The sequence below is a fragment of the Ranitomeya variabilis genome, chromosome 1, assembly GCF_051348905.1.
Source record: "Ranitomeya variabilis isolate aRanVar5 chromosome 1, aRanVar5.hap1, whole genome shotgun sequence".
Taxonomy (NCBI): domain Eukaryota; kingdom Metazoa; phylum Chordata; class Amphibia; order Anura; family Dendrobatidae; genus Ranitomeya; species Ranitomeya variabilis.
In genome coordinates, this window is record NC_135232.1 from 227934238 (window position 1) to 227959023 (window position 24786).

At 45.8% G+C, this 24786-nt stretch overlaps 1 protein-coding gene across 1 annotated transcript; it reads right to left on the bottom strand.

Annotated features, from left to right (window-relative positions):
- EIF2B1 (eukaryotic translation initiation factor 2B subunit alpha) lies at nucleotides 1–24776 on the bottom strand. Its single transcript, XM_077293220.1, has 9 exons — nucleotides 24640–24776; nucleotides 24068–24169; nucleotides 22678–22817; nucleotides 16891–17007; nucleotides 16488–16600; nucleotides 16082–16150; nucleotides 15932–16007; nucleotides 2781–2906; nucleotides 1–835 (listed from the first exon to the last, which is right to left on the bottom strand). The coding sequence occupies exons 1-9, from the start codon at nucleotides 24650–24652 to the stop codon at nucleotides 680–682; spliced, it is 912 nt and encodes a 303-aa protein (XP_077149335.1). The 5' UTR covers nucleotides 24653–24776; the 3' UTR covers nucleotides 1–679.
- Between the last annotated feature and the right edge of the window lie 10 nt (nucleotides 24777–24786).

Genomic DNA, 24786 nt, shown 5'->3' on the forward strand with positions numbered 1-24786 from the left:
AAAATAAAATAAAATAAAATTGGTTTGTTCCCATTTCCTAAGACCCCTAACTTTTTATTTTTCTATGGATGGATCTGTGGGAGGGATTTTTTTTTTTTCATGGCGGGAATGTAGTTTTTGTTTAATTTTTGAGGGACTACGGTGACCAAAAACAGCAATTCTGGTATTTCGATGTTCTTTATAGTGTTCAATGTATGGGTTAATTTATATTCAATAGATTAGACTTTTACTGATGCAGTTATCCCAAATATGCCTTTAATACATATTTTAACTTTTGTCACTCTATAGAGCTTGTACTATATAATGCAATGTTTTCCTACATCCTGTAATATAGTAAAAATAACAATCGTTTCAAACATTGATTGGGGTGACAGCATCGTTCTGTTGACTCCAGCCTACCATTGTAGACCATCGGCGCTTGACGATTGCACCATGAGGTTGGAAGGGAAAGGGGAAGTGTATAATGGGTAACGACACCATTTCAAGCCATATGAATGATTAGACAGTTGTGGTCTGCACTACCTGACATTTTTCTATCTGTACAAGGTCTGAAAACATAACTGCCCATAGTTATTTTACAGAGCTACATAATGAAATTGATATCTTAGGGAAAGAATTTGTCACAGCAATCTCTTATTTACAACATGCCTTGTATTGTAGGGTTAACTTTAATATCCTGTTATAAATATAGTTTGATGAGTTCATCACTTATAGCTGATGGAGTCAAGACTCCCAGATCTGTAAATAGCAGTGTGATTAGGGAGGGTGATGTGTAGTCAATCCAGGGGTGCTCTTTCTTTAGGTCCTTCTTCTGCTGCTGCGTGTCTGCTTTGTACTGAAAGAAACAAAACCAGGACTGTAACAACCTGTACATGTAAACACTGACCGATTCCCAAATCTTCACCCATAAGTGATTAGCATGCTTTTTTTGGTCAGCATTGACATTATCGGGAAATTGCTGATCCAGTTATTAGCAATGTTACCACTACCTGACTGCATTATGAACATTGCTTGTTTGTGTAATAAAAGGCAATTACCCCATGTATGGATAAAGCATCATTGTAGACGATATTGTCTTGACACAGAGCATACACTATATGGACACACCTCGTAATCTTTGAATTCAGGTTCTTCATTCAGTCATATTGCTACAGATGTAAAAAATCCAGCCCCAAGCTATACAGTCTACATTTTTGTGAAGTAATGGGTTACGAATAAGATATTCCAAAATGAGCCGAGACATCCATAACATGTGGAAAAGAACTGCTGTATCTAAGCTACACCTGAGGAACTTGGCATCCATTGGTCAGGTATAGATCTGATACAGTGAGATTTACTTTTGCTGGATAATACAAAGTGCCATTACTAAGCTGTTAATGGGCAAAAAGAACTTAAAGGGCCACTGTCACCCCCTCCAGCCGTTATAAACTAAAAGAGCCACCTTGTGCAGCAGTAATGCTGCAGTCTAAAAAGGTGGCTCTCTTAGTTTTTGCTTCTGTTATTCCCTCAATAAAGCGTTTTATAATTTTCCCTAAATACCTGTCTTTGTACCTGGAGGCGGGTCTGAAGCCTCCTCTGTGAAGCGCCCAACTGCCGTCACTCATCTCTTCTGGGGATGTGGTCGCCGCCCCCTGCGCGCTGTTCTTAAATCCGGCGCCTGCGCTGTGCGTGCCTGCCTGGGGCAGGCGCAGTCTTAATTGTCAGTCACAGCTCAGATGCCGGGTGCCTGACTGCGCCTGTGCGGGCAGTGCGGCCACCCTGTTACTGAATCCCCGCCCCGCACTGTGTTATGCATTATGCACAGTGCGGGGCTGGGATTCCTGGGCATGCGCACTGCGCTTGTCAGACGCTCCCCCAGCTCCCCCGCCTTCCAGCGTCGGTCTGTGCAGGAATCTGCCCAGGAATCCCAGCCCGCACTGTGCATAATGCACAACACAGTGCGGGGCGGGGATTCAGTAACAGGGTGGCCGCACTGCCCGCACAGGCGCAGTCAGGCACCCGGCATCTGAGCTATGACGGCCAATGAACACTGCGCCTGCCCTAGGCAGGCACGCACAGCGCAGGCGCCGGATTTAAGAAGAACAGCGCGCAGGGGGCGGCGACCATCGCCCCAGAAGAGAAGAGTGACGGCAGTTGGGCGCTTCACAGAGGAGGCTTCAGACCTGCCTCCAGGTACAAAGACAGGTATTTAGGGAAAATTATAAAACGCTTTATTGAGGGAATAACAAAAGCAAAAACTAAAAGAGCCACCTTGTTAGACTGCAGCATTACTGCTGCACAAGGTGGCTCTTTTAGTTTATAACGGCTGGAGGGGGTGACAGTGGCCCTTTAAAGTTTTTCTTTGCTCCTCACTTGATGTGATCTCACAGACTGTAGACCACTTCTGTCCATACAAGTCCATCAGCCTCCTCAATGTTTTGATATGGAGGAACCTGATAGACCTCTTGTCACACGTTCCTCCACCAGCAGCCTTTGAGGACAGGAGAGCTGTGCAGTCTGTGAGGAAAGATGCACTAAGTAGTACAGGAGGATAACCTGTCATATCTTTGTATTAGTAAGTGCCACAAAATCATGTGTCCTAAACATGTCTTCAAGTAACGTGGCCAATCTCAATGAATTATAACAACATATGTGCTTGTACAGAAAAATAAATCCCTAGAAAGATACAGGAACACTGGACAGATCATATGATGGCTGCATTCTTCACGAGTCTTACCTCTGCTAACTTGACAGTCTTTTAAGCTCCTATAAACCATATATTATTCTTATAGTGCTCTCACCTTAAACTTGTCCGGTACATCTCTCTGGTTTAGTGGGAAGAGACGCACAAACTTGAAACTTTCCGCCACCACATAGAATGGTTTATTCTGAGCTTTGGCACATACGGCCAGTTGATTTGTGCCAATCTGCAATAAAATCCATTACAAAATGTTATACAATGGGGTTCTCATGTCATCAAAAGCTATATTGCTGTTCAAGAAGACTTTAATACTACTGCTTGGTTAGAAGCAGCGTAATTCATGGACAGATCTGCTGATCTCATAGCCCATGTCCCACTATAAAAGAAAATAAATAAATAAAAGAACACCTTAAAAAGGTATGAGCCCCTGTATTCATGAAGGTACCACCCCACCTCACCCTCTCACCAGTGACGACAGCCATGTATACAGGTAGTAAAACGGTGGGGAAAGTATGAAGTGCTACAAGTGTGCTGTATTCTCTCAGGTCCTAATAGCCAAACTGTGAGGGCACATACGTAAATAGGGATTTTTGTGTACTCACCGTAAAATCCTTTTCTCCGAGCCAATCATTGGGGGACACAGGACCATGGGTGTTATGCTGCTGCCACTAGGAGGACACTAAGTTAACACAAAGAATAGCTCCTCCCCTGCAGTATACACCCTCTTGCTGACTCTAAGTGAACCAGTTCGGTAACAAAGCAGTAGGAGCTTAACATTTAACAAGAATGAACTATGTCAAAACCAAGTCAACACAGAAAAACCAAAGCCAATAGGCTAACAGGGTCGGTGCTGTGTCCCCCAATGATTGGTTCGGAGAAAAGGATTTTACGGTGAGTACACAAAAATCCCTATTTCTCCTACGCCTTATTGGGGGACACATGACCATGGGACGTCCTAAAGCAGTCCCTGGGTGGGGAACAACCAACTGTAATTGCTCCTTGTACCCACAGGTTACAGATGCGGCACAGCCGCCTGCAAAATTCATCTGTCGACGGACCCATCTGCTGAGGCCAGAGAATGGACATGGTAATGTTTTGTAAACGTATGCAGGCTGGACCAAGTCGCAGCTCTGCAGACGTGTGCTGCCGATGCCTGGTGCCGGATGGCCCAAGACGCATCCACCAACCGAGTAGAATGAGCCTTAATACCTGCTGGGACGGGGTGACCTCTAACTCGGTATGACTCCTGGATAGCTGAACGAATCCACTTGGCTATCGTAGCCTTGAAAGCGGCTAGACCTTTCCTTGGCCCTTCCGGGAGCACAAACAGGGCGTCTGACCTCCGGAAAGACGCCATCCTCGAGAGGTATCTCCTAAGAGCTCTCACCAAGTTTAGTGTGTGAAGAGCCTTCTCGGTGCGATGTACTAGTGCCGGACAAAGTGAAGGCAAGACAATTTCCTCATTGAGGTGGAAAGATGAGACAACTTTCGGTAGAAAAGACGGGGATGTTCTCAAAACCACCTTATCTTGATGAAAAATGAGGAAAGGAACTTGACAAGACAAAGCCACCAGCTTTGAGACTCGTCGGATGGACGTGACCGCAACCAGGAAGGCACCTTTCCATGACAGAAAAGACAGGGAAACGTCCTGCAGAGGTTCAAAAGGAGCCTCCTGCAAGACTCCGAGGACCAAATTAAGGTCCCATGGTTCCAACGGCATCTTATAGGGCGGCACCACATGGGAGACTCCCTGAATGAACGTCTTCACCTGTAATCTGTTGGCAATTCTACGTTGGAACAGGACTGACAAGGCTGAAATCTGCCCTTTGAGAGAACCAAGGGCGAGACCTAAATACAAACCCGACTGAAGGAATTTGAGGATGGAAGAAATGGAATATTCAAGAGAAGAGCGTCCTCGGTCCTTGCACCATGAGAAGAAGGTCTTCCAAATGCGATGATAAATACGCATAGACGTAGGCTTTCTAGCGCTGATCATGGTAGAAATGACTTTCTGAGAGAAGCCTGCCTTTGTTAGCACCCAGGACTCAACGGCTATGCCGTCAAACACAGGGCCTCGAAGTTCTGGTGGTAAATGGGGCCCTGGGACAACAGGTCTGCGCGATTCGGTAATCGCCAGGGGACATCGGCGACTAGTTGAACTAGTTTGGCGTACCAGGCCCTGTGCGGCCAATCTGGCGCAATCAGGATTACTGGTATCCCCCCCGCTCGGATCTTCTTGATGACTCTCGGCAGTAAGGGAAGCGGGGGAAATATACAGTTAGGTCCATATATATTTGGACAGAGACAACATTTTTCCAATTTTGGTTATAGACATTACCACAATGAATTTTAGACAAAACAATTCAGATGCAGTTGAAGTTCAGACTTTTAGCTTTCATTTGAGGGTACCCACATTAAAATTGGATGAAGGGTTTAGGAGTTTCAGCTCCTTAACATGTGCCACCCTGTTTTTAAAGGGACCAAAAGTTATTGGACAGATTCAATAATTTTACATAAAATGCTCATTTTTAGTACTTGGTTGAAAACCCTTTGTTGGCAATGACTGCCTGAAGTCTTGAACTCATGGACATCACCAGACGCTGTGTTTCCTCCTTTTTGATGCTCTGCCAGGCCTTCACTGTGGTGGTTTTCAGTTGCTGTTTGTTTGTGGGCCTTTCTGTCTGAAGTTTAGTCTTTAACAAGTGAAATGCATGCTCAATTGGGTTGCGATCAGGTGACTGACTTGGCCATTCCAGAATATTCCACTTCTTTGCTTTAATAAACTCCTGGGCTGCTTTGGCTTTATGTTTTGGGTCATTGTCCATCTGTAGTATGAAACGACGACCAATCAGTTTGGCTGCATTTGGCTGGGTCTGAGCACACAGTATGGCTCTGAATACCTCAGAATTCATTTGGCTGCTTCTGTCCTGTGTCACATCATCAATAAACACTAGTGACCCAGTGCCACTGGCAGCCATGCATGGCCAAGCAATCACACTGCCTCCGCCGTGTTTTACAGATGAGGTGGTATGCTTTTGATCTTGAGCTGCACTACGCCTTCGCCATACTTTTCTCTTTCCATCATTCTGGTAGAGGTTGATCTTGGTTTCATCTGTCCAAAGAATGTTCTTCCAGAACTGTGCTGGCTTTTTTAGAAGTTTTTTAGCAAAGTCCTGTCTAGTTTTTTTTATTCTTGATGCTTATGAGTGGCTTGCACCGTGCAGTAAACCCTCTGTATTTACTTTCATGCAGTCTTCTCTTTATGGTAGATTTGGATATTGATACGCCTACCTCCTGGAGAGTGTTGTTCACTTGGTTGGCTGTTGTGAAGGGGTTTCTCTTCACCATGGAGATTATTCTGCGATCATCCACCACTGTTGTCTTCTGTGGGCGCCCAGGTCTTTTTGCATTGATGAGTTCACCAGTGCTTTCTTTCTTTCTCAGGATGTACCAAACTGTAGATTTTGCCACTCCTAATATTGTAGCAATTTCTCGGATGGGTTTTTTCTGTTTTCGCAGCTTAAGGATGGCTTGTTTCACCTGCATGGAGAGCTCCTTTGACCGCATGTTTACTTCACAACAAAACCTTCCAAATGCAAGCACCACACCTCAAATCAACTCCAGGCCTTTAATCTGCTTAATTTAGAATGGCATAATGAAGGGATTGCCCACACCTGTCCATGAAATAGCCTTGGAGTCAATTGTCCAATTACTTATGGTCCCTTTAAAAACAGGGTGGCACATGTTAAGGAGCTGGAATTCCTAAACCCTTCATCCAATTTTAATGTGGATACCCTCAAATGAAAGCTGAAAGTCTGAGCTTCAACTACATCTGAATTGTTTTGTTTAAAATTCATTGTGGTAATGTCTATAACCAAAACTAGAAAAATGTTGTCTCTGTCCAAATATATATGGACCTAACTGTATGTGGAAGCTGGAACTGATGCCACGAGTGAACGAGTGCATCTGCCCCGATGGCTGTTGGATTGCGGGACCGAGCTATGAAGTCGGGAACCTTGGAATTTAGCCGTGAGGCCATCAAATCCACGTCCGGGGTTCCCCTACGACAGCAGATCTGGTGGAAGATCTCCAGATGGAGAGACCACTCTCCGGAGTCGAGACCTTGACGGCTGAGGAAATCTGCCTCCCAATTTTCCACTCCCGGGATGTGAACCGCAGAAATCATTGAGCGGTTTTCCTCGGCCCAACGGAGAATGTGGCCTACCTCGGTCATGGCTGCCTTGCTGCGTGTTCCCCCCTGTCGGTTGATGCATGCCACTGCCGTGGCATTGTCGGACTGAATCCTGATAGGATGACCCGCCAGGAAGGGATGGAATTGGAGAAGAGCCAACCTGATTGCCCGTATTTCCAGGATGTTGATGGGTAGAGGTGCTTCCTGAAGAGACCAGCGGCCCTGAGCAGTGTGATGGTTGAACACCACTCTCCAGCCCAGAAAACTGGCATCTGTTGTCACAACTAGCCAATGTACTGGGAGAAAAGACTTCCCTTGATTCAGGGAGGACTTCAAAGACCACCACCTGAGAGACTGTCTGACTCGCTGGGAAAGGAGGAAACGACGATCGAGAGAGAACGGGTTCCTGTCCCACACAGCCAGGAGAGCATGTTGTAAGGGGCGGAGGTGTAGTTGAGCGAATGGGACCGCCTCCATAGCTGCTACCATCCTGCCGAGGACTCTCATACTGAAACGCAGAGAATGAGTATGCGATTGGGAGAGCTTTTGAGCTTCCAGTTGTAAGACTAAGATCTTTTCCGGGGGAAGAAGTACCAACCCCTGGACCGAGTCCAGTATCATTCCTAGAAAGGAAATTCGCTGAGCCGGAACTGGGGAAGATTTTTTCAAGTTTATCTTCCAACCCAGGTGCGAAAGAGTATTGTGATGTTCACGGCCTCCTTGCAGGTGCCTTTGATGAGGATATCCTCTAGATACGGTAGCACCACCACACCTCGGATATGAAGGATGGCCACAGCGGCCGCCATGACCTTGGTGAATACCCTGGGAGCGGTGGCAAGGCCGAAGGGCAGAGCAACAAATTGAAAGTGATCTTCCTGAACTGCGAAGCAAAGAAACCTTTGGTGAGAAGGTAAAATAGGAATGTGGAGGTACGCGTCCTGGATGTCTATAGACGCCAGGAACTCGCCTTTCTCCATGGAGACGATGACAGAACGAAGCGATTCCATTCGGAACAGTCGCACCCTGACGAACTTGTTCAGCAGTTTTAGGTCCAGTATGGGCCGTACTGTACCATCCTTCTTTGGGACAATGAACAGGTTTGAATAAAAACCTTGAAACCTTTTGCTTTGAGGGACCGGGATAATAACTCCGTATTCCTTTAGGGAGCTTAAGGCCTGGAAGAATTCTGATGCCTTTGCCCTGGGAGGAGAAGACAGGAAATAACAATTTGGTGGAGGAGCGGAGAATTCTATCTTGTATCCTGAGGACACTAGGTCGCGGACCCATTCGTCGTGAACGACCGAGAGCCACGCGTCACTGAAGGAAAGCAGGAGGCTGCCTACTTTGAAGGTGTCCTCCGGATACCGCAGGGAGTCATTGTGTGGGAGACCTGCCCGGTCTGGACCCCCTGGATCCTGACTGCCTAGGCCTGCCTCTCCAAGAAGGGGAAAGTTTGTAAGAGGTCTGAGGACCTCTATCCCTACGTTGTGCCCGGCCAGGTCCGGAAGAAGTGGAAGTAGAGGACCAGTTTGAGTTGACGCGAAAAAAAATCGGGACCGAGCCTCCTGCTGCTGGTCCCGAAAAGGTCTCTGTTGTGGAAGAAATTTACTCTTCCCTCCAGTGGCGTCGGAAATTAATTGGTCGAGCTTATCGCCAAAAAGGCGACCGCTCTGATATGGAAGAGAAGTCAATGACTTTTTGGAAGGAGAATCCGCACACCAGTCCCTGAGCCATAAGGACCTCCGGATGGTGATGGCGTTTGTTGCTGCTTGCGAAGCACGGTTAGCAGCATCCAGGGACGCGGTCACTACAAAATCTCCAGCTCTTGCTATTTGAGTAGCGAGGTCTGCTATCTCGGGAGGGAGATCGGTATCCATCACTGCTGCAGACAAGACCTCAGCCCAGTGGGTCATAGCCCTAGCCACCCACGTAGTGGCAAAAGATGGGAAGAGTACGGCTGCTGAGGCTTCAAAGGCTGAACGCGCCATATTGTCGATCTGACGATCGGTTGGGTTTTTTATAGAGGCGCCCTCCGAAGAGGATAAAATAGATTTAGTAGCCAGGTGTGATACCGGAGAATCTACTGGGGGAGATTGAGACCAATCTTTTCTTAGATCCTGAGCAAAGGGATATTTTGATTCCATGGGCTTCTGCCCTGTGAATCGTTTATCTGGACGAATCCTGTGAGACGATTTCCTTAAATTCGGGATGAGTGGCGAACACTCTGAGCTCGTTTAGTCCTCTTAAAGGACACGGCATGATCCGTTTTAGATAAAGGTTCCTCCTCAAGTTTCAAAGCCTTATTCACTGACTCAGTCGAGAGTCTCCTGATCGTGATGAAATTCCTGATCTAGGGACGTGTCAGAATCGTCCTCTGAAACAAGTTCTCTACTAGCCCCAATGGAAGGGGAACGAAAAATGGAGCTCTCAGAACCCGAAACCCGGTGATGGTCTGGGGATATGGCATGAGTCCTTTTCCTGGAAGAGCGAGAGCTCCTAGGCAAGGTACAACCCCTAGAGTACGAGGGGTTTTGACGATCGGAAGCGTCATCCGTAAGAGTGCCCTGGTTAGAGAAGGGGTCTCGGAACGATTCTACTGCTTTTGCCAAGGATGCCATAGACCGGGTAAGGGAGGTAGCCCACTCGGGGACCAGGCTCACTAGGTTCGGTATCAGTAAAAGGTGGTTCCTGAACAGTCACTGGTTCACAAGCTGTGCACAATGCAGTATTGTGACCCCGGGGTAATGAGACCTCACAAGAGGTACATGCAGCGAAGAATACAGTGTGGGTTTTCCCAGACTTTTTGTGAGGCCTTGATTGAGACATAGTAGTCTTGAGGAGAGCGCTTACTAGCAGGGGAAGGGTTAAGCTATAGTTTTGCAGCTTACCCAGGTCCTGTGTCTTGAGTCCCCAGGGGAGGTCCGCAATGTATGGTCCTGAAGGCTGTGATTAGAGCTGGATCAGCGCTGTGGGTGTCCCAAGATGGCCGCCGAGATCTGTGAGAGCGCTTCTCAGAGAACGAGAAGCGCTAGAAAAGTTGGGCAGCGGTAATTGCCGGTGGGCGTGGCCAAACTCCGGCCTGCATGAAGGGGAAAAGCCGGGGGCTAAATTTTAAAACTTGCGGTGTCGCAACTGCTATAATTGCCCTCACTCAGCCACGCTCCTTCATAGAAATACCGCACTGCGGACCACCCACGGACCCGGGCTTTATGCCCTGTTAGGGGTGCGGACCTTCCATACCCCGGGGACCAGGACCCCCCCCAGCGCCTCGGCCCCCACAGTGTACTCACGGTAGATGCGGTGGGCCGGTGCTCAATCCACCGTCGCCATAGTCAGGGAGGGGGTGGAGAGCTTCTGCCGCCTTGCATCATCCGCTAAATCAGTGGTGATGCAGTGGGGGCTGCACGGACGCCATACATAATATGTCCGGCTATGCACCTGGCTCCAGGAGAGGTAGATGGAGGGCTACTCCATGTTGGTCGCCTGCTATGGAGGGGGGAGATCGGAACGCGAAGGAACCATCGCCCGTAAGGTGAGCTCAGGGCTGGCATCCAACGTTGCAGGAAAGGATACGGGAGGAACGCTCCACGTACTTGCCTGTTGATGATTCGGGGGAGATTGGAACCTAGAAAGGATCCGTCGCCCCCATTCGCTCAGTAAAATGAAAAAAATTGAATAAAAAATTAAAATAAAAACGGTGGGGTCTGAAAGCAGACCCAAGTGCCTCCTACAGACACTAAGCAAGAACTGGTTCACTTAGAGCCAGCAGGAGGGTGTATACTGCAGGGGAGAAGCTATTCTTTATGTGTTAACTTAGTGTCCTCCTAGTGGCAGCAGCATAACACCCATGGTCCTGTGTCCCCCAATGAGGTGTAGGAGAAATTTATACTCCATTATGAACAGAGGTTGAGTGACCTCACTATTTCAAATGCGAGTAACCATCACAAAAGGAGTTCAATCACAAATGTAGGTGGCTCTCGGTTGAAAGAAGGACAAGTCGTGGCATAATTGGAGAGTTTTCCAAGTCCCCGAGGGGCACTGAACTATAATGGATGAGAGAAATCCAAATGACGGCCAGCTATACCAATCTCTAAAATGTATCACTTGGAAGCTACATGCCGTTATCCATTTCTTAAAGACTGAATCCTGATGACTGTATCTGGACATATCCCGATTCAAGCGGCTTGTAAGGAGATACATTGTTTTTTGTTTTTCTTTATTATGTACCTCAACTGCAGTGGACTTAATTTTAAAGAGCATTTTGTGTTATTCAGTAAAGATTCACAAAAATAGTTTTTGCAGGAGCTGAGTTGTTTCATGGACTAGCAGTGAAGTTGTCGGGTCATATTTTTTGCCATTAATCTATAATATTTGACGCAAACAGGCAGTTGACAGTATAGAAATGCCTTTCCCTTACAGCGTCCTCCTACTCCACCCTTTTAGACAGAGAAGACTTGAGCTGTCTAATTAGGCTCATTAAGAGACAGCTCAGACTGGTTCTTTAAAAAGTTAATAACGCAGCTCTCAGTCTGAGAAAGGAAGGTGGAGACAGTTTGTCCGAGTCATCACCATGAGGAATTGTAGGGGAAAAAAGGAACAGCAATGGTGCTGTAATGTGTTACTTTGTGGCCAGACAGTTGAGGATAATGTCATGCACTTGTTTCTCTATCGCTTCATTGGGGGACACAGGAAACCAGGGGTGTATGCTGCTGCCACTATGCAAAAAAAAATAAATTAGCTCCTCAGCAGTATACACCCCACCGACTGGCACTAGGTTAATCAGTTTAAGCTTAGCATCAGTAGGACGTGGACACGGGTCTTTCACTAGACCCACATCTACCTCGGTTTTCAGTAACGTTTTCTCTTTTCTTTTTCAGAAGGTTCTTCTCATCTACCTCTGGAGGGAAAAAGAGTGAACAGTCACACTGTTCTCCCACGTGGAGACAGAGTACGGCATATCCTCACCTGTCTCTTCGGCAAGACCCTAGCCCCTAACACAAAGAGTGCTCAGGTGATCTGAAGAATTGTCCTGGGTGCTTTTTTTTTTCTTCGCGTCCGGCACGCACATGCCCCTTGAGTGGCGCCTTTTTCTCTTCCCCCTGTGGGCCATTTTCCAGCATCCAGACTGGGACTGACTGCATACTTTACTTCGGTATCCTAAACCCCACCGCTTCAGATTTCACCCAAAATTGGACTGTTTCTCTGGCTGTGGGACCTCCGGTCTCCAGACTATCCACCAACACCGTCCTCTCCCTTATAGACAGGGCAACTCAAGGATCTCAATGACAGACTCATGGAGTCCTTTGCCAAGCCAGCATTTGAAGCGGTAGGTTCCACCCTATGCCCTGCCTTTGCCACCACATGGGTGTCAGTCTATATCTGCATGGGCCAAGCAACCCGGCATCCTTGCGGGAGCCGAGTCTGATGATTTAGCTGACTTAGCGGACTAGATCTAACAAGTGGGAAAATACTTAGTGGTCGCCTTCCTGGACGCCGCCTGCCGTGCAGCTCAAGTGTCCAGTAATATAGTGGCCATCCGCAGGACCATCTGGCTAAAGGTGTGGCAAACAGCCTTGTCTCCCAAGAAATCTCTGACCAGTCTGCCCTTCCAGGGATCACGACTGTTTGGAACCAGGCTGGACCAGATTATAATAGAGGCCAACGGGGAAAAAAGCTCTCTTCTTCCTCTGGCCAAAACTTGGCGTCCCCCACCTAAGCAAAAATTTCAGACCTTTCGTCCCTTCTCACCTGTGGAAATTTCTCGCCAGGAGAGGCCGCAAGCCAGCAGGAATGGAGAAGGCCCCCTTTCAAACCGGCACCATCCTGGCGTCATCGCAATGTACAAGGCAGATCCTCCAGAAGCAGACCTAGTAGATTATTCTCCACATGACTCCACCATTGCCCAGGGAGTTTCCCACTTGTGGCCGTCTCCTATTTTTCAGGGATGCTTGGCTCGCCTCTGTCGAGGATGCCTGGGTCAGAGAAGTGGTATCCTTAAGATACAAAATAGAATTCATTTTGCAACCCCGAGATCGTTTTTTCAAATCCCATCCACCAAGGGACCTCTCCCTGAACTTGGGTTTTTTCGCAGCCATAGCCTCTCTCCTTCACATAGGTGTCATCGTTCCCGTCCCACCTCAGGAACATTTTTCAGGTTTCTAATCAAAACTCTTTGTAATTCCAAAGAAGGAAGGGTCTGTTCGACCCATCCTGGATCTCAAGTTGCTGAATAAAAAAAGTTTGCCTACATCATTTCAGAATGTAATAGCTTCCATGGAATCACAGGTGATACTGTGTTAGATTTATATCCAAGATGCCATTTTTCCGGGTCATCAGAAATTCCTTTTGTTTGCAGTATGGCAAAACTACGTTAAATTCGTTGCTCTCCCTTTCGGCCTGGCAACCGCACACAGATTCTTTACAAAGATAGCCATCTTACGTAGCTTCATCCTTTTCCCTAGCCTAGGAAAGTCTGTCCTTCACTCTCGACACCCTGTCTGCGAGGTTGGATTGTTAATAGGTCAAAGTCTAGTCTAGTTCCAACTCAGTGTCTTATTTTCCTGGGCATACTTTTCAACACCCTTCAGGCGAGGGTCTTTTTCTCCCCAATAAAAGAGAGCAGCTCTCCAACAGGGGTTTCGCTCTCTTCAGGCCCCGCGATCTCCATCCTTTTGCTCGGCCATGGCGGTTCTAGGCAGGATGGTAGGGGAGGCAATATCCTTTGCCCAGTTCCGCACCAAGCCACTTAAGCAGACCATCCTGCCCCAATGTAACTGGTCTATCCTTTCCCTGGATCATCTTGTCCTGATCTTGTCTCAAGCCATGGCATCCCCTACTGGGTGGCTGTACTCCCCCCTCATTCAGCAGGGTCGGTCCTTCCTTCCTACTCACTGGCAAGTGGTTACAACAGATGCCAGTATCCTTGGCTGCAGAGCGGTCTTCCGCACCCTCATGGTCCAGGGTCACCGGAAGAAACCTTGCTGCCAATCAAGGTTCTCGAGATTAGAGGGATTCTTCTGTCACTTTTCCACTGGCATGACCTTCTCAGGGACTTACTGGTGCGACTCCAGACTGACAATGCCACGGCAGTGGCATATATCAACTACCAAGAAGGAACTTGAGTCCTTTGGCCGTGGCCAAAGTCTCCAAGATTCTTCTCTGGGCAGGGAACATGTTTCTGGCAATTTCGGCAGTGCACATTCCCAGCATAGATAATTAGGTAGCCAACTTTTTCAGTCGCAAGGGTCTCGCAGCGGGAGAATAGTCTCTGCATCAAGATGTCTTCTATCAGATTTGTCTATGATGGAGCACTCCCAGATGTGGATCTCATGGCCTCCAGAATTAACAGAAAGGTCCAACAGTTTGTCTCCAGGTCCCTGGTCAGTTTTCTCTTCCTTATCTATTCCCCCATTTCCCAGGCTGTTTAAGAAAATCAAGGCGGAAGAGGTGCTGGTCATCCAGACTGGCCCTTAAGGCCCTAGTAAGCAGAGATCTTCAATTTACTCAAGAATGCTCCTTTCTTCAATCAGCGCTTTATGCAGGTGTAGCTCTCAGTTCACCGAAGAGCCAAGTCTCTGCATTGACTATTCATTTCCAAAAGAATTTAGCTTCACGTTCTTAGGTCAGAGCCTTTCTTCAAGGAGTGGCTCATGCAGCCTCTCACTATAGGCCCCCAGTAGATCCCTGGGACCGCAACCTGGTTCTGGAGGCTCTCAGGAGTCCCCCTTTTCAGCCACTCAAGAAGGTCTCTTTGCCTCTTCTCTCTCGGAAGGTGGTTTTTCTCGTGGCCAACACTTCCATTAGGCAGGTTTCGGAGCTGGTAGCTCTTTCATGTCGCTCCCAAATCCTTATTCTGCACCAGGATAAAGGTGGTTTTCATCTCAACGAGGACATCGCCCTCCCCTCTTTCTGTCCATCTCCTGTTCACCTTCTGGAGAGATCTCCGAACAGATTGGACCTGGTCAGGGCGATTCACGTTTACCTTTCTAGAACCACCTCCTTCTGGGAGATGGATTCTCTCTTCATGATCCTTGAGGGCCCTCAAAAGAGGCCTTCTGCCGGCCAAGGCTACAATTGCTCTTTGGAACTGGGCCACCATCTTGGAGGCATACCAGAACAGAGAGCCTCCCAGTGGGATTAAGGCCCACTCTACCCAAGCAGCGGAGGCCTCCTCGACCGTTCGCCATCGAGGCATCTGCTCTACAGCTTTGCAAAACGGCAACATGGTTTTCTACTCACACGTTCGCCAAGCTCTACAGAGTCCATACCTACGCCTCTCGGCTGATGCCACCCTAGGTAGGAGAATCTTACAAGCGGCAGTGTTTAGTTTTCAGACCTGAATGGAGATGAGCTGTTTTCCATTTCTAGATACGTCCCATGGTTTCCTGTGTCCCCCCCAAAGAAGCGATAGAGAAAACAGGATTTTTTGTTACTCACCATAAAATCTGTTTCTTTGACCCTTCATTGGGGGACACAGCACTCACCCAAGCTTGACAGCGGTACTAATGGTTTTTTCTATTTTTACGGTTTGTTTATTTCCTTCTACGTTATGCTTTCATGTTGCTTTTCCTACTGCTTTCTCACTAACTGATTAACCTAGTGCCAGTCGGTGGGGTGTATTCTGCTGGGAAGGAGCTAATTTTTGTGCATAGTGTCAGCCTCGTAGTAGCTTCAGCAGCATACACCCATGGTTTCCTGTGGCCCCCAATGATGGTTCCAAGAAACAGATTTTACGGTAACCAAAACTCCTATTTTTGTGTATATGAAGAGAATTCAGCTGGTTGCGGGCCGTTTTGAACCTAATCCATTGTGTTAGAGCTAAAGTTTTTCTTGCGGCAATAATGTAACCAGGACAATGGGGATCCCATAAACTAAACTGACCACGAGTTGTCCTATTATTACAGCATATACTCCTACACATGTATAGTATGTCCTTTACAGCCCAGTAGGGAACTGCTTGTTTATGTAGCACACTTGGAGTCTCCTGATCCCTTTTCTGATCCCCACGCCAGCTGTATCTCCAAGCATAGGAGTTACTCTTTAAACAAATTGTAATTTACCTTATTGATTATTCCTCCGCTCTCCACTACTCCTTCAGCTCCAACAATCACCAGATCTACTTTCTCCATGATATAACTGTCAAAGTGAAACAACAAGTCTTGAAACGCTATAGAAGTTCATTTTGTATTTTCAACACATCACTAACTCACCCTACTGCGGCATCCAGGATCACGGTGACTGGAACATTAATGTTTTGCAGAGCTTTAGCCATACTCCTCCTATAGGACAGAAATAAACGGTTGAAGGTAAGTAACACAGGCCTCTTGTAACCATTATATTAATAAAATACTATCTTTCCATAACTGCAGCAGCATTCTTTCTAATACAATTTGCATCCAACTCTCATTTTGTATTGCTGTAAATCTCAGCAAGGTAAAGCACAAGTCCCACTTCGCCTACTCTGAATTGACTAAATGTGGGAGCAGGAAACCTCTGCAATTTGTATTAGGCATATGGAAACTATTATCGCTAGTATAGAAATGTCAGCCACCGGTCATTGTAATTCTGTGAAGCTTAAGGACCATATTGCCACTTAGAGGACCGTGACGTGCTCACCCTGATAAGTCTGGCTGGGATTCCGTAACATAGACACTAAAACGTTTATTAGCAGCTGCAGCTTCTTCCAAAACCTTCATAACCACCCTGGAGTAAGCATGGGTTAAAATTTTCTGCAAAATGGACAGAAATTAAAAGGTTAAATAAGTAATACAGTAGGATTAATATCTCCACTAAGTGACACTGTAGTAGAATATACCATAACTTATCCAATTGTTTCCTGACTATTATGTGTGGAGATGGGTGCTATAAGATTGATCAAATCATTCATCATCAAGATCAGTTCCAGCCATGTGTCGACGCTCCGTCATCAGCGTTGCTCACATCCCGATGCTGGTGTGCGCTGTGCCAGATACTCTGTTTACTTTTCACAAGTTTGTCTTAAGATATTTTCCATACTCACAGCACCATCCTTTATAAACGGGCAGCAGAGTTTTGTAATCTTGTCCCTTGATAAGGAGATCCTTTTTAGAAATAGTTCGCCTCGTTCACTCATCCTTTCTTTGCATAGAGCATAGTTCTAAAAATTAAAAATAAAGATGTATTATAGGATACATGCTTGTGTACAATCCTTGGAGATGATATGCTTGCAAGTTTAAAGGGAACCGGTTACCATGAAAATACAAACCCATTATAGAGCAGGGGGAGCCGAGTAGATATATACACTCACCGGCCACTTTATTAGGTACACCATGCTAGTAACGGGTTGGACCCCCTTTTGCCTTCAGAACTGCCTCAATTCTTCGTGGCATAGATTCAACAAGGTGCTGGAAGCATTCCTCAGAGATTTTGGTCCATATTGACATGATGGCATCACACAGTTGCCGCAGATTTGTCGGCTGCACATCCCAAAGATGCTCCATACAAGGCAGGATGGATCCATGCTTTCATGTTGTTTACGCCAAATTCTGACCCTACCATCCGAATGTCGCAGCAGAAATCGAGACTCATCAGACCAAGCAACGTTTTTCCAATCTTCTACTGTCCAATTTCGATGAGCTTGTACAAATTGTAGCCTCAGTTTCCTGTTCTTAGCTGAAAGGAGTGGTACCCGGTGTGGTCTTCTGCTGCTGTAGCCCATCTGCCTCAAAGTTCGACGCACTGTGCGTTCAGAGATGCTCTTAGGCCTACCTTGGTTGTAACGGGTGGCGATTTGAGTCACTGTTGCCTTTCTATCAGCTCGAACCAGTCTGCCCATTCTCCTCTGACCTCTGGCATCAACAAGGCATTTCCGCCCACAGAACTGCCGCTCACTGGATTTTTTTTCTTTTTCGGACCATTCTCTGTAAACCCTAGAGATGGTTGTGCGTGAAAATCCCAGTAGATCAGCAGTTTCTGAAATACTCAGACCAGCCCTTCTGGCACCAACAACCATGCCACGTTCAAAGGCACTCAAATCACCTTTCTTCCCCATACTGATGCTCGGTTTGAACTGCAGGAGATTGTCTTGACCATGTCTACATGCCTAAATGCACTGAGTTGCCGCCATGTGATTGGCTGATTAGAAATTAAGTGTTAACAAGAAGTTGGACAGGTGTACCTAATAAAGTGGCCGGTGAGTGTATATATATATATGTATATATATATATATATATATATATATATATATATATATATATATATATATATATATATCTCTATCTTTATCTACCTATCTCTCTCTATCTATATCTATATATCTATATCTATCTATCTATCTATATATCTATATCTACCTATATCTATCTATATATATATATATCTCTCTCTCTCTCTCTCTATCTATATATATATATCTATATCTATATATATCTATATATCTATATATCTATCTATCTATATATATATCCGCATAATCTGTTTTTAACCATTTAAACTTCTGCTCTGTCTGGGATTTGGGATCCAGTGGGCAGTTCTATCAGTGACTGACCGCTGTCTCTGTAAGCACACTTATACAGGTCCTTCTCAAAAAATTAGCATATAGTGTTAAATTTCATTATTTACAATAATGTAATGATTACAATTAAACTTTCATATACTATAGATTCATTATCCACCAACTGAAATTTGTCAGGTCTTTTATTGTTTTAATACTGATGATTTTGGCATACAACTCCTGATAACCCAAAAAACCTGTCTCAATAAATTAGCATATTTCACCCGACCAATCAAATAAAAGTGTTTTTTAATACCAAACAAAAAAACCATCAAATAATAATGTTCAGTTATGCACTCAATACTTGGTCGGGAATCCTTTGGCAGAAATGACTGCTTCAATGCGGCGTGGCATGGAGGCAATCAGCCTGTGACACTGCTGAGATGTTATGGAGGCCCAGGATGCTTCAATAGCGGCCTTAAGCTCATCCAGAGTGTTGGGTCTTGCGTCTCTCAACTTTCTCTTCACAATATCCCACAGATTCTCTATGGGGTTCAGGTCAGGAGAGTTGGCAGGCCAATTGAGCACAGTAATACCATGGTCAGTAAACAATTTACCAGTGCTTTTGGCACTGTGAGCAGGTGCCAGGTCGTGCTGAAAAATGAAATCTTCATCTCCATAAAGCATTTCAGCCGATGGAAGCATGAAGTGCTCCAAAATCTCCTGATAGCTAGCTGCATTGACCCTGCCCTTGATGAAACACAGTGGACCAACACCAGCAGCTGACATGGCACCCCACACCATCACTGACTGTGGGTACTTGACACTGGACTTCAGGCATTTTGGCATTTCCTTCTCCCCAGTCTTCCTCCAGACTCTGGCACCTTGATTTCCGAATGACATGCAAAATTTGCTTTCATCAGAAAAAAGTACTTGGGACCACTTAGCAACAGTCCAGTGCTGCTTCTCTGTAGCCCAGGTCAGGCGCTTCTGCCGCTGTTTATGGTTCAAAAGTGGCTTTACCTGGGGAATGCGGCACCTGTAGCCCATTTCCTGCACACGCCTGTGCACGGTGGCTCTGGATGTTTCCACACCAGACTCAGTCCACTGCTTCCTCAGGTTCCGGTCACCTCTTCTCGTTGTACAGCGTTTTCTGCCACATTGTTTCCTTCCAACAGACTTACCATTGAGGTGCCTTGATACAGCACTCTGGGAACAGCCTATTTGTTGAGAAATTTCTTTCTGGGTCTTACCCTCTTGCTTGAGGGTGTCAATGATGGCCTTCTTGACATCTGTCAGGTCGCTAGTCTTACCCATGATGGGGGTTTTGAGTAATGAACCAGGCAGGGAGTTTTTAAAAGCCTCAGGTATCTTTTGCATGTGTTTAGAGTTAATTAGTTGATTCAGAAGATTAGGGTAATAGGTCATTTAGAGAACCTTTTCTTGATATGCTAATTTATTGAGACAGGTTTTTTGGGTTATCAGGAGTTGTATGCCAAAATCATCAGTATTAAAACAATAAAAGACCTGACAAATTTCAGTTGGTGGATAATGAATCTATAGTATATGAAAGTTTAATTGTAATCATTACATTATGGTAAATAATGAAATTTAACACTATATGCTAATTTTTTGAGAAGGACCTGTACAAAGAAAGCTGTCAGTCACTGATAGGACCCAAAATCCCAGAAAGAGCAGAGGGTTTAAAATGATGAAAACACAGGTTATACTCACAGAACTATATATGTCGGCTCAGCTCCTAATGCTCTATAACAGGATGCCTGCAGATTGGACTTCATTTTCATCGTGACAACTTCCCTTCAATAATAGTGATGTTTTTTCTCATTAGTACATTTAAACTAAACACATCCAACCTTGAATTACTTGTTTGACACATACGTTGTCATAGGCATGTAATATAGGTATAATAGTTGACTTTTGTTGCAGTGTATTACCACAGTCTACTTAAATGCAATTTATAAAAAAATAACTAAAATCAGATGTTTAAATGGGGATTCTGGACTAAAAAAAAGCAAAAAACAGTCATACTGTGTGACTGCTGAATTGTGACAATGCACATGAACACTGTTAGGATTCCCCTTGTATTCCTTGTGCTAGTGGTCACCTCATCACATATATGCGATTTGCATACTGGTGGTTACTTGCCAACTAGATTGAGAGAAGCGGCATATGACTGCAAGATTGCATATCGCATACGTTTGGTTGTGTAATTGCCAACACTCACTGTGAATACAGGAGCATAATGACAGTGTGTACATTGCACACTGTCACAACTTGGCACCTGCAGACTTTTCATCCTGAAAAACCCCTTTGATAGAGTATATTTTTCCTTAAAGGGATTAAACAATTTACCTGTATATGTTGGATATATAAGCACATTTTATAGTACCCCAAAACTTCTGCTTAAAATACTACCAAAGACATACAAGGCTGCCTGTAATCTGTCTCCCTCATACATCGCTGAACTAATGTCCAAATACCTCCTCAGACAATCTCCTTCTTCCCTCTGTCCTTGTATGTTCCTCACACAACAGTCTCCCAGATTTCCCCAAAGCATCACCCATCCTCTGCCCCTCACTACCTCAGCAGATCAGATTGTCTCCCATGATTGAAACTTTCAGATGCAACCTGAAAATCCCATCTCTTTAGAAAAGCCTACAATAACCCCACTGCCACACTACTACCATCGCAGCTGTTCCAAGCCTCTTAAAATGGTTTTCCCACAAACAAAGTAAATTTTAATCAACATTATAATTAATAGATCTTGGAATAATAATAATTTCCACAATTGGATGTGTTGAAATATAATGCTCCTGTGCTGAGAGAATCTTATAAATCTGCCCCTGCTGTGTACTGTGTAATGGCTGTGTCTGACCGTACAGGAACATGGTCTGATCATAGCACAGCTCCTGGGCAGGGGAGGAAGCAAAGGAGAGAATACAGACATTCAGGGGCATAACTACAATAGGTGCATTGGTTCCAATCACTCCTGGGCCCTGCAGCCTAGGGGCCCCAAAAAGTTTATTTTGCCTATATAAAAAGACTTGTAGTAATTGGGGGTCCTGTTGGAGCTTTTGTATTGGGCCCATGAGCTTCAAATTACGCCACTTCAGACATTACACAGCACAGGATCACATCTGATTTTTTTTTTTTAGGTAAAACAGGTTAAAAACAGGCAGGGAAATGTTTTACACCACAGAAAGAATCTTCTGTGACCCCATGCTGTAATGCCTGTATACTCTGTTGCTTCCTCCCCTGCCCAGGAGATGTGGTGTGATGAGACCATGTTCCTGCACGGTCAGACACGGCCATTACACAGTACAGGAACACTTTTTTTTTTTTAAACATATCCAGTTGTAGAACTTATTATTCCAAGATCTATTTAAAAGTACCTTGTGGGAAAAAACACTTTAAAAGGAACCTGTCAGGTCCCCATGCCCTCCATTTATATTGTCCCCGTTTGCTATGCTATTTAAAGGGACTCTGTCACCTGAATTTGGAGGGAACAATTTTCAGCCATATGGGCGGGGTTTTCGGGTGTTTGATTCACCCTTTCCTTACCCGCTGGCTGCATGCTGGCTGCAATATTGGATTGAAGTTCATTCGCTGTCCTCCATAGTACACGCCTGCGAAAGGCAATCTTGCCTTGTGCAGGCATGTACTACGGAGGACAGAGAATGAACTTCAATCCAATATTGCAGCCAGCATGCAGCCATCGGGTAAGGAAAGGGTGAATCAAACACCCGAAAACCCCGCCTCTATGGCTGAAAATTGTTCCCTCCAAATTCAGGTGACAGAGTCCCTTTAAGGCTGTAACTAGTCGATGGGGCGTTAGTTTCCCCAGACTACTCAGCCCTCTTTCCAAGTTATCATGCCCCTATGGGCGTAATAACAATTTGCAGGAGTGTCGTCATCGCCGCACATTTTGGCAGTGTCACTGTGCTTCAGAAGCTGAGTGTACGATTCTCAGGCTTCAAAGGTGCAGTGCGTATGACCAGAAGTTCAGAAGATGGGTTCCGGTCATGCGCAGTGCAACTCTGAAGCTGGGAAGTGTACACCTGGCTATAGAAGTGTAGTGACGCTGCCTAAATATGTGGTGCGAGATTAGCATAGGATACAGGGACATTATAAATGCTTTTTTTTTAACCTCATTTTTTTTTTTTACAGAATAACGTTATACAGGGCTGGTGAGGTTTGGAACTAGATTCTAGCTGAGAAAAAAAATTGCAGATGATTAGTGAATAACATTAGTCAGAGTGCAATGCATTGGTCTGATTTATGCACAGAGGAGTATGAGCCCTAAAGAACACTTACAGAATGCTCCAGCTCAGAAGTGAGTGTAATAAACCTCAGGAAGAGCTCCCCTCCAGAGGAGACGGCAACAGAGGAATCCACTTTTGACATAGTTTCGATTGCATCTTTTAGACTTCCAATCAGACCTTGTATAGTTTCACCTAGAACACAAATCTCGCGGTAAGAAACTGCTAACTAGTAACAACAAGGGAGATATTTAGGCTGAGAAAAGAAAATAGCAAATAATACTTCATAGCTTCAAATGAATGATAATTCAGCTCTGATCTATCCTCCTGCATGATTAGAAAATAATGTGAAATTAGAGCACAGATAGCTCACGCTTTTCTGATGAGGCCAATGTGGGGGAAAGGGCAGCACAGCTGAGTTTAGAAGGAGCTTCCAGAGTGGTGGACCACAATAATTTTCATGCTGAACTGGACACATTAGCTGTGCCACATTACAAACCCTTCTATCAGCTCTGCTGTACTGCCGCTCCTCCCACACTGACAAGCCAAAGCTGTGTCAGTAATCCCACCCATGTCTGTTAAGCAAAACGGACATATGTGTAACTCATCTCTGGACAGGCAGTGCGGGAGGAAGGGCAGTACAGCAGGGCAGACGGTGCTAGGAGAAATGATAGGAGGATTTGTAATGTGACACAGCTAATGGGTCCAGTTCAGCATAAAAAGTTTGTAATGTGATTCAATTTTGTGTCCAGATCAAGATGAAAAATCTGGTGAAAGGTTTTGTTCACTACTCGGACAACACCTTCTTAAATATCATATTCCTCAGTATAAAATAAAGAAGGATGCTCGCCTCCTGCTTTGCCACTGTTCCAGCAATGTTCATGTTGGGTTTCCCAGGGCTCACATGACATTGTTATGCTATGTCACATGTCACAACTGCAGCCCATTAGCAGCTATTGCTTCGCGGGGCTTAATAATGTCATGCAGGACCTGGAATACTGGGCGCCGGTGCAAGTCTCTTTATTTATTTTACACTGGGGAATGTAGTACGTAAGAAAGGGACGTCAAAATAGTTGAACACTTCAAAGGGGGTATCCCGGGTCAGACGCCTGAATAGATCACGTCTAAGAGGAGTTAAAGGAAGCATCAGTCAAACATGCACCTAAAATGTATGACACTGATGATTGGCGATTGGCCCTAGCAGTCGGACCCTTACCGATCCAGCACCTATCCAATAGACATGTAGGACAATTTCTTAGGTCTGGAATCTCTTTCTATGATACAGTCCATATTATGTCCACAACACCCGGTTCTGGCACACCTGTACATGGATCACCCTAGGGATCTACAGTGATCTGCTACTTGCTCCACGGCACTGCGGGCTCACGGTGTTCCAGCCATACTTATTACAGGTGTGAAGTGGTTGCAGTAAAAGCCAGACCTACCTTTGTCTTTCTTCAGAAACTCCAGTAAAGTTTTAATGGCCGCAACAGCGGTGGCCACATTTGGATCCTCCTTCAGTTGCCGCTTGAAATATTCAATCACATCTGCAAAGAGAAGAATAAGAACTGAAAATATCAATAAAAACACTGAGCGGCGCTAGGAATCGGACGCACATTGGGGGGTAGAGTTTAGTTTTGGGGTCTTCCTGATGTTTTATTAAATTAATTTAGCAATGGATAAATAAAATAAAGGCCGGGCATCTTCTTATGGGCTTGTGCAGTCACAGACACGTCCCTTATGAGAGCTGCTGGGCTGAAGAGGAACAGCGGGCGCTTTCCCATCCAAATCATTAGGAGCGGTTTTTGGTGGCGCTTTTATGATCACAAAACCAACGGTATAATGAAACCCTGCAGTGTGAACAGGTGGCAGTGAAGCAGGGTGCCCGCCTTGTAGTCAGGGAGTCCCCAGCTGTGCTAGTGTCAGTGCTGTGGGGGAGACTGGTGCCAGCAGGATGCCCACACCGTCCTGGGCACCATATGCCTGCTGCGGCCACGGCTGTCACCTATGTAGTTACCGGTTTCGTTCATGGCCGTTATTCTATAGTCCCCACAGAACCGGCGGGGAGAGCAGAACAGCGGAAAGCTGCAGGAGACTTTACGTCACGCGGCAGTGAGGGGGTTAACAGCCGCATGGCGTCCCTCATGCCCCGCCTCCAACAGTC

What these genes read in the sequence shown, in the direction of transcription:
- EIF2B1 (XM_077293220.1), bottom strand. An exon ending in CGTTTATAAAGGATGGTGCT is followed by an intron (nt 16,601 to 16,890) that starts GTGAGTATGGAA and finishes TCCATTTTGCAG; the next exon opens with AAAATTTTAACCCATGCTTA. An exon ending in ATGTACCGGACAAGTTTAAG is followed by an intron (nt 836 to 2,780) that starts GTGAGAGCACTA and finishes TGTTTCTTTCAG; the next exon opens with TACAAAGCAGACACGCAGCA.